Genomic DNA, 10,487 nt, shown 5'->3' with positions numbered 1-10,487 from the left:
AATAGGAAGTCATGGTCACAAAAAGATGTGACTGAACTTGATAGTAATAAGGGTGACTCTCGCTCAGATGACATTCAAGATTTGGGTCATTTTTTAGACATGGATGTTCCAAAAGATTTCCCTCTGCAAGGTTATAGGGACATTTGATTTCAATGCATCCTTTGCCACAACAGGTGCAGTTAACAATACCATCTGGTGAAGCTCCAATGTGCGGATGACTAGGACTTATAAACAAACCACAAGTATTTACAGTAAGGTTATGGTGACTTGTGGTCTGATGATGTATGTAGTTTTGTCTGGGAATGTTCTCATGATCTAAACCCCATTTGGTTGCTGGTACTCTCAACTTATTCTTGTTAAGATAACATATTTCTTGAATCTGAGATATAGAAGGTTTGTCTAATTGAGCTGAACATACCTTTTTCATATTTGAAGAGGTGATTCTTTCTGCCCTGTATTCAAACCACAACCTTGAGTTAGACTGTTGACGAGTTGCAGACTCCACCAGTGATACCTGTTCCTCAGTTATTACAACCTTCACTTGCAGAACTGATTTAATAAGTTCCTCAGTGTCACTGCTTATATCTTTGTCATTTTTAAGCTTGGTTAGTGGTGCAGGCAGATCATTTGCTAGTCTTACTGCAGTTGGAATGAAAGATCTGTTAAAGGGCGATTTTACAGACAGCATAACACTTCGGGCACCACTATCAGTAAATGATTTCATAAGATGGTATATTTCCTCCTCACTTGGCTCCATTTCACTGTAGCTCCTTTGCCTCTTACCACTGACCTCTTTTGATGTGCTGGCCAAAGAATCATCCAATATTCTTTTCTTTCGGGCTGAAGAGGTAAAGTCTGTGCTGGATACTTCTTCATACTTTAGTTTCCCCAGTGCCCGAGGAAGTACCGTAACCAATATGCCTTCTCTTGTGTCACAGTTTTCTTGCCTCTGATGCGTACTGCAGCTTCAATATAGAAAAGAATGGCTGCTACATGAGAGGAAGTTCCACCTGAAATACATTCAAGAATTATGTCAGAAATGCTAGTGGTAGGTGAGGGCGCTCACCATCCACTCACTCAATGCTGTAGTAAAAAAAGTGGGAGTTAAGGGGAGAGAGCTTCTGGGGTTGGTGATAATTGAGTAAAAAAAAGAAAAAGAAAGAAAAAAAAAAACAGTATAGAGCAGGGTAAAGTGTTAATAAGTAGTAGTGTGGGTGTGAAGGTGGGGAAGTAAGAAAAGGTGATGTAAAGTTAATTTTTGGGAGTAGTGAGGGAGGACAAGTGCCATCAGACTGCTGTTTCAGGTTTGTCAAAAGACTAAAGTTGTAATGGAGTGAAGAGGAGGCATCTGTGAATTAATGTGGGTGGATGGGGGTGAGGTGGTGTGGTATAATGTGTAACCAATAAGGTGGGAGTTTGGGAGAAGAAACTTGTGGGGGAAGTGAGAATTGAAATGGAGTGTGGGGGTGGTACGTTAGAAATGCACTTTTGGCTGACTGTGAGCTGATGACATGGGTGCATGTAGAGGTAGGGAAATGTGCTAAAAGGTGATGAATGGGAATAAAAGGGAGAAATGAATGGGTGGATAAGGTAATTGGAAAAGTGAGGTGGCTGGCTTGGTGTTAGGTGTGGTGATTTTGGGTTCGGGTTTTCAAAATCTGGATTTATGGTGGGTGGAAGGTGCTGTAGGATTAATGAATAGAAGTGTAGTGCAGAAAAAAGTGTACCAGGAAAGGAAAAGAATGGTAGATGAAGAGAAGGTTATGTTGGGGTTACGATTGTGTGTGTGTTGTGGGAATGGTGAGCTTGAAAAATCATTTTTTATTTTTTAGACCTGTGGCAGGGTGTTGGCTGCTTGTAGTGGTGGGAGAATAGGTAGAATGGGTAGTAATAAAGGTAAAAAAGATTAGAAAAGGTGGAAGAGTGCAGTAGGATGAGTATTTGGCTGAAATGGGGTAGAATGGGTACTGTCGATTCATGGGTTCGGGTTATTGGCAGGAAACTAAAGTTGTTGTGGTGGGGGACAGAAGCATTTGTAAATATTGTTGAATGAATGGAGGGGTGGGACAGGTGGTGGTGCACCCAAAAAGGTGATAGTTGAGGGGAAGGATGTGTAACTGTTGTGGAGAATTGGATCTTGTGTTCAGAAATGCCAACTACTGTAAGATAAGAATCATGAATATAAAAACAAATACTGAACTACTGTCTAATAACTATAGAAACCACATAATAATATTGTTTGTGTTTTGATATGAATAATATCCAAACAAAAATAATCTTCACCTTGACCAGCTTTGCAGTCACAGTGTGTTGTTACTACCACACCATCATGTGTAGCAATAATCCATGAATGCGTTGCTGTAGCACCAACAGATTGTGAATGTAGAACCTGAAATAATCATCATGTATTAGAAAAGAAGTAATTATGTTGTGGGCATTAACCATTCTCACTATGATGACACTCTCCTATCATATACTGTGTTTATAAAGGACAGGTAGAGCCCTCATGGCTGAAGCACTATTCTACTGGTTGCATCATTTAAGTAAATCCAACATATCCTGGCTTCCAAGAATATGAACACCAGATGTTTATGTTACTGCTGGTTTCATCATTTAAGTTTCGTTTCGTTTTTAAAGGCTCCAACATGCTTGCATGTGTCGGCCTTGGTCACCTAATGGCGGCTCTCCACGCTGCACGATCCATTGCAGCCTCCCTGTTCAGTCCCCTAACCCTAAGGTCACACTTAATGACCTCGTCCCATGTCTTTCTCGGTCTACCCCTCACAACCCCACCCCCAATATTAACACTTCTCACCTCCCTCACCCAATTATCATCCCCCATCCTCTCCACATGTCCAAACCACCTCAATCTACCTCTCCTCATCACAACACCAATACACTCCAGTCCCATCCTACCTCTCAACTCTTCCACTGTAAACCCAGCCCCTCCATGCCTTGGACGCAGGGACGCACTGCATATCCACCTAATCATTGTCATTTCTGTACGTCTGAGCCGGCGAATGTCTTCCTCCTTCACTGCCCAGGTCTCACTGCCATACAGCATTACACTCCTAACACATGCTGCATACAAAGACCCCTTAGCATGTAGGGAGAGCCCTCTCAATGTCAGGAGAGGCAAGAGCTCCCTGAACTTCTTCCAACCACTTCTCACCCTAGCCACAGAGCTACCTCCAGCCCCACCTCCAGCACACAACATGTCTCCCAAATAACAACACTCTTCCACAGACTCAAGAGATTCACCAGCAAGTTCAATCCTTTCACATCTGACGATCTCCACCTGCTCACCCCGGCACGCCGTACACATAAAATCAGCATTATCTCGTAGTCTACCTCTGATACCGCTACATCTCTTATGCACCCATTTATCACACACACCGCACAAGATGGAATTACTTCCCACGCCCTTGTGGCAAACTGCACATGGCCACTCTCCCTCGTCTTTGACAGTATCGCCACCAACCCTAGATATCATCACTTTTGTTTTATCTGCATTTACCCTTAAACCCTTTTGCCCCATACCATCTCTCCACTTCCTAAACCTTTCCTCCCCTCCCTTTCATTCTCTGCAATCAACACCAAATCATCAGCATACAACAACTCCCACGGGAGTCCGTTTCTAAAGTCACGTGAAAGGGCTTCAAGTACCATGATAAACAACATGGGACTCAAGACTGACCCCTGATGCACACCAACATTCACGGAAAACTCATCACTCAAATCTCCATTCACTCTCACCTGGGTGTGAGCACCCACATACATGGCCATAACCAGCCTAACCAGCCACTCCTCCAAGCCAAGCTTTCTCATTGCCCACTTCACCACCTCTCTAGGGACTCTGTCAAAGGCCTTTTCCAAATCAACAAAAACAAAATAAAGATCCCTTCTCCTACCAATATATTTTTCCTGAAGCTGTCAAACAATGAATATGGCATCAGTGGTCCCCCTACCTGGCATAAACCCAAACTGCATCTCATCAATATTCACTCTTTCGCTAATCATACCTTCTAAAACTCTCTCCATTACCTTCATTATCTGATCTAAAAGCTTTATACCTCTATAATTTCCTCTTTCCAGGGCAACACCCTTCCCTTTATACACATTTACAATTACACTCTTCAGCCAATCATCTGGGACAACACACTCATAAATAATCCTATTTATCAGGTCAGTGACTAAACTCACCCCTATATCACCTGAGGCCTTCAACATTTCGGCAGTCAACCCAGACACACCTGCTGCCTTCCCCACCCTCATCCTGCCTATTGCCTCACTCACAGTAGCAGTATCAATCAAAGGCCAAGGGCCAGACACTGGATCTGCTGGCTCCAAACCTTCCCTGTCCCAGTCAAACTCCTCATTCAACAACCGGTTATAATGCTCTCTCCATGCATCTTTAATAACCTCACTGTTCACCACTACCTTTCCTTCATCATTCTTCACACACTGCTCACCTATGATATCCCGATTATCCCTCTTCACCTGACCTGCCACCCTAAATATATTTTTCCTTTCCCCATGATTTAGGTTATCAAGTAATTGTCTCTGTGACTCAGACTTTGCCCTGTATACCTCTCTCCTAGCCTTACGCTTGGCAGCCAAATATTCCTCTTTGCTACCACCCTTCTTCCATTCCCGGAAAAGCCTTCTTTTCTCCTTAATTGCAGCTTCTACACCCTCATCCCACCACCAAGTTACTTTATGTCTTGGTGGTCCTCTTGTCCAGCCACATGTTACATCAGTAACTCTCATTAAATTGTTCTTGAGGGCTCTGTACTGTTCATTAACGCCTCTGTCTACAGCTCCCTGTTCAACCACCACTCTCCTCAACTCACTATACAAGACATCCCTTACTACTTGGTTTTTCAGCTTCCATATTTTCCTCCTAGGTACATAAGTTCTCTTTTTCATCACTTGTTCTTTAAGCACCATATCACAAATCAATAGTTTGTGCTGCTGCACACACTCCTCACTTCCTATAACTTTAACATCCCTCACTAACCTCCTATCGGCCCTCCTAACCAGAAAATAATCTATCTGACTGCTATTTCCCCAGACTCATACGAATTAAACCCTGCCTAACCTCGAATGACCTAATCCAACTTAAATCAACCCAACCTAATCTAGCTTAACCTCACCTAACCCAGACTAATTGTATTTAACCTCACAATCTCACCTAACCTCCTCATACTTAACATAACCTATTTTGAAGCAGCCTAACCGCATCTAACCCTACCTAATGCTACCCAGTCTCACTTAACCATACCATACCCGACCTAACCCAACCAGTTAAGCCTAAAATGACCTAATCCAACCGAACCTAACCCAACAAAATAAAACCCAACCCAAAATATATCAAAACCGACGTATTCTAAAGCAATCTAACCTAATCCGTCTATATCTAGTCGAACTGAAGCCAACCCAACCAAAAATTACCTAATCAGACCAAACCCTGCCCAAAGTGACCTAACCTAACTTTCGATCGGCTATATATTCGCTAATAAATTTTGCTGCCTGGAAAAAAAGTCTACGGATGTCACATTCCAAGTTTCGCCTGTTCTGTGTACTCGTATACCTTTGTGTGTGTGTGTGTGTGTGTGTGTGTGTTGAGTTGTCTGTGTGTACGTAGGTGAGCCTGTGTTTGTGTCGGGGAGGGATACAGGGTGTGGAGGGATGGACAAGATCACAGAGCCTGTGTGAATGGAGGTTTGGGTATGGATGTTAGTAAATGAGTGTGTGTGTGTGTGTGTGTGTGTGTGTGTGTGTGTGTGTGTGTGTGTGTGTGTGTGTGTGTGTGTGTGTGTGTGTGTGTGTGTGTGAACAAAAGGATATTAACCAGCCTTATGCAAAAATATATTGTTAAGAAAATCTTTGCTTGACTGGTGCGATGTCCTGTGTGTTACCACGGCAACCTCCCACACCACCAGTTACATAAACACATTTCCACACCAAGATCCATTAGAGAGTATTGTGTGTGTGTGTGTGTGTGTGTGTGTGTGTGTGTGTGTGTGTGTGTGCGTGTGTCTAACGTGGATATGCATGTGTGTAAGTGCAGTAATGTGTGCTACGGTGTGTGCTTGTATCAGTGGCTGTGTGTACCAGTGCCAGTGTGTATCAGTGCCAGTGTGTATCAGTGCCTGCGTGTATCAGAGCCTGTGTGTATCAGTGCCTGTGTGTATCAATGCCTGTGTGAATCAGTGCCAGTGTGTATCAGTGCCAGTGTGTATCAGTGCCTGTGTGTATCAGTGCCAGTGTGTATCAGTGCCAGTGTGTATCAGTGCCAGTGTGTATCAGTGGCTGTATGTATCAGTGGCTGTATGTATCAGTGGCTGTGTGTATCAGTGCCAGTGTGTATCAGTGCCAGTGTGTATCAGTGCCAGTGTGTATCAGTGGCTGTGTGTATCAGTGGCTGTGTGTATCAGTGCCTGTGTGTATCAGTGCCAGTGTGTATCAGTGGCTGTGTGAATCAGTGGCTGTGTGTATCAGTGCCTGTGTGTATCAGTGCCTGTGTGTATCAGTGCCAGTGTGTATCAGTGGCTGTGTGTATAAGTGGCTGTGTGTATAAGTGGCTGTGTGTATAAGTGGCTGTGTGTATCAGTGCCTGTGTGTATCAGTGCCTGTGTGTATCAGTGCCAGTGTGTATCAGTGCCAGTGTGTATAAGTGCCTGTGTGTATCAGTGCCTGTGTGAATCAGTGGCTGTGTGTATCAGTGCCAGTGTGTATCAGTGCCTGTGTGTATCAGTGGCTGTGTGAATCAGTGGCTGTGTGTATCAGTGCCAGTGTGTATCAGTGCCTATCAGTGCCAGTGTGTATCAGTGCCTATTAGTGCCTGTGTGTATCAGTGTCTGTGTGTATCAGTGCCTGTGTGTATCAGTGCCTGTGTGAATCAGTGGCTGTGTGTATCAGTGGCTGTGTGTATCAGTGCCTGTGTGTATCAGTGCCTGTGTGTATCAGTGCCTGTGTGTATCAGTGCCAGTGTGTATCAGTGCCAGTGTGTATAAGTGCCTGTGTGTATCAGTGCCTGTGTGAATCAGTGGCTGTGTGTATCAGTGCCAGTGTGTATCAGTGCCTGTGTGTATCAGTGGCTGTGTGAATCAGTGGCTGTGTGTATCAGTGCCAGTGTGTATCAGTGCCTATTAGTGCCTGAGTGTATCAGTGCCTGTGTGTATCAGTGCCTGTGTGTATCAGTGCCTGTGTGTATCAGTGCCTGTGTGTATCAGTGCCTCTGTGTATCAGTGCCTGTGTGTATCAGTGCCTGTGTGAATCAGTGGCTGTGTGTATCAGTGCCTGTGTGTATCAGTGCCTGTGTGTATCAGTGCCTGTGTGTATCAGTGCCTGTGTGTATTTGGGCCTGTGTGTATCAGTGCCTGTGTGTTTCAGTGCCTGTGTGTATCAGTGCCTGTGTGTTTCAGTGCCTGTGTGTATCAGTGCCCGTGTGTTTCAGTGCCTGTCTGTAGCAGGGCCTCTTTGTATCAGTGCCTATTAGTGCCTGTATCAGTGCCTGTGTGTATCAGTGCCTGCGTGTATCAGTGCCTGTGTGTATCAGTGCCTGTGTGTATCAGTGCCTGCGTCTATCAGTGCCTGTGTGTATCAGTGCCTGCGTCTATCAGTGCCTGTGTGTATCAGTGCCTGCGTCTATCAGTGCCTGTGTGTATCAGTGCCTATTAGTGCCTGCGTGTATCAGTGCCTGAGTGTATCAGTGCCTGCGTGTACCAGTGCCTGTGTGATTTGTGTCTGTATGTATCAGTGCCTGTGTGTATCAGTGCCTCCGTGTATCAGTGCCTGTGTGTATCAGTGCTTGCGTGTATCAGTGCCTGAGTGTATCAGTGCCTCTGTGTATCAGTGCCTGTGTGTATCAGTGCCTGTGTGTATCAGTGCCTGTGTGTATCAGTGCCTATGTGTATTTGTGCCTGCGTGTATCAGTGCCTGTGTGTATCAGTGCCTGTGTGTATCAGTGCCTGTGTGTATCATTGCCTGCATGTATCAGTGCCTGTGTGTATCAGTGCCTGTTTGTATCAGTGCCTGCATGTATCAGTACCAGTGTGTATCAATGCCTGCGTCTATCAGTGCCTGTGTGTATCAGTGCCTGTGTGTATCAGTGCCTGTGTGTATTTGTGCCTGCGTGTATCAGTGCATGTGTGTATCGGTGCCTGTGTGTATCATTCCCTGTGGGTATCAGTGCCTGTGTGTATCAGTGGCTGTGTGTATCAGTGCCCGTGTGTATCAGTGCCTGTGTGTATCAGTGCCTGTATGTATCAGTGCCTGTGTGTATCAGTGCCTGTGTGTATTTGTGCCTGCGTGTATCAGTGGCTGTGTGTATCAGTGCCCCCCCTTGTGGCGGGGGGGACACAATCTGGCCGCACTAGGGGGTGGTACTACTACTCTGCGGCCAGGTTGTGTTAGGAAGAATACTGCCATCATATTCCCTTCGTGACGTAAAAGGCGACTAAAAGGGGCAGGGTGAGGGGACTAGGGACCCCCTCCTCTGTTTTTTAGTTCCTAAAAAGAGACAGGCCAGAGAAAGGGATGGGGGATGGAGTTATCCCCGAACCCTGAAGATTGGGTCTATGAACGTGCTTGGCTGTAGTACGATTGAGGCTAAAGGGGAGGAGATTGGGAGAATGTTTGTGAGAAGAAAGTTGGATGTGTTAGCTTTGAGTGAAACGAAGATGAAAGGGAAGGGTGAGTCTATGTTTGGAAGTGTGAATGGAAGATTGTCAGGTGTTGATAGAGGAAGGGCAAGAGAAGGTGTGACCTTGTTAGTGAGTCCGGAAGTACAGCAGTGTGTGATTGAATGGAAGGAGGTGTCATCGAGACTGATGTGGGTGAAAGCGAAATTTGAACGTGAGTTGTGGGTGTTTGTGAGTGCATATGGGCCTGGTAGTGAAAGGGATGAAGAATAGAGGGAGTCTTTCTGGAATGATGTTGATCAGTGTCTGCAGAGTTTTGGAGCGAATGTGAATGTGGTAATGATGGGTGATCTGAATGCTAGAGTGGGAAATGTAGCAGCTGAAGGTGTAGTTGGTATGAATGGTGTGCCTGGAAGAAATGAAAATGGGGAACGAATGATAGCAATGTGTGTTGAGTGAGAGATGGTGATTGGGAATACGCTGTTTGAGAAGAAAGATATTTATAAGTATACATGGGTGAGACAGGAGGGTGGAAGGGTTGTTGATTGAGCACTGATGGACTATGTGGTTGTGTCTAGGAATGTAATAGGAAGATTGTTGGATGTGAGAGTTCTGAGAGGAGAGGGTGGAGGTATGTCTGACCACTACCTGGTGGAGGGAAAGTTAAGAGTAGATAAGAGATGGGTGAGAGCTAGGAGGGTTAGGTGTGGCAGGGAGGTTTTGAAAGTGAGTGAGCTGGATAAAAGAGAGAAAAAGATAGAGTATCAAGAGAAATTGAAAGATGAGTGGAACGCAGTGAAAGATCGGGAAAATGGCAGCATGGAGGAGGAATGGCAGTTGTTTAAGAGTGCTGTGGTGGGGCATGCAGAAGAGGTTTGTGGTGTGAGACGTGTGGGTGGTGGTGTAAGAAAAGGAAGTGAATGGTGGTGCGAGGAAGTAATTATGGATGTGGCTGAGAAGAGACGTGCATATGAAGTGTGGCTGCAGAGGAAGGATGAGATGTCATATGAAAGGTATAAGGAAAAGAGGAATAGAGCGAGAAGGGCTGTGCGTGATGCTAAAGTGGCAGCAGATGAGAGGTGGGGTAGGCGGCTGACAGAGAATTTTCAACAGAATAAGAAAATGTTTTGGAAGGTGAAAAGGGTGCGAAAGGGAGAGTCTGGGAAGGAAGAACGAGTAAAAGCAGAGGATGGAAGGATGTTAATTGAGATGGATGCAGTAAGGAAGAGATGGGCAGAGTATTTTGAAAGACTGTTAAATGTAGAGGAGGAAAGGGTGGCTGAGATTGTGGCAGATGGAAGGGTGCAAGGAATAAATGTGTTGGGAGAGTTGAATGATTCTTTGATCACGAAGGAGGAAGTGGAGAAGGCAGTAAAGAAGATGAAAATAGGGAAAGCTGCAGGTATGGATGGGTGTGCTGTGGAATGCCTGAAGGGTGGTGGAGTGACTATTGTTGACTGGTTAGGGATGTGTGCTCTGAGAAAGGTATGGTGCCAATTGACTGGGCAAGTGCTTGTGTGGTCCCGTTGTATAAAGGCAAGGGTGATAAGTATGAATGTACTAGCTTTAGGGGTATAAGTCTGTTAAGTGTTGTAGGTAAGGTGTATGGTAGAGTGTTAATTATGAGAGTTAGAGAGGGTACAGATGGAGTGATTGGTGATGAGCAGTGTGGCTTTAGGAGAGGGAGGGGATGCATTGATCAGGTGTTTGCTGTGAGACAAGTGTGTGAAAAGTATTTAGCGAAAGGCAAGGATGTGTTTTGGGCATTTATGTATTTAGGAAAAGCGAATGATAGAATTGATAGGGAGGCTTTGTGGACTGTTTTAAGATTGTATGGAC

At 45.1% G+C, this 10,487-nt stretch overlaps 1 protein-coding gene across 1 annotated transcript in view; it reads right to left on the bottom strand.

Annotated features, from left to right (window-relative positions):
• Nucleotides 1-879: 879 nt before the first annotated feature.
• The window catches only part of LOC145389933 (putative neural-cadherin 2), a 53,419-nt gene continuing 43,811 nt past the window's right edge, over nucleotides 880-10,487 (bottom strand). Inside the window, exon 13 of the mRNA XM_080265045.1 lies at nucleotides 880-1,010. Within this exon, the coding sequence (XP_080121171.1) occupies nucleotides 880-1,010 (131 nt within the window). The remainder of the gene's footprint in view (nucleotides 1,011-10,487) is intronic.

This window comes from Coenobita brevimanus, unplaced genomic scaffold (genome assembly GCF_032717465.1).
Source record: "Coenobita brevimanus isolate Jiangsu-jjx unplaced genomic scaffold, ASM3271746v2 jjx.HiC_scaffold_2624, whole genome shotgun sequence".
Lineage (NCBI taxonomy): Eukaryota > Metazoa > Arthropoda > Malacostraca > Decapoda > Coenobitidae > Coenobita > Coenobita brevimanus.
This window is presented reverse-complemented; position numbering and strand designations above follow the sequence as displayed.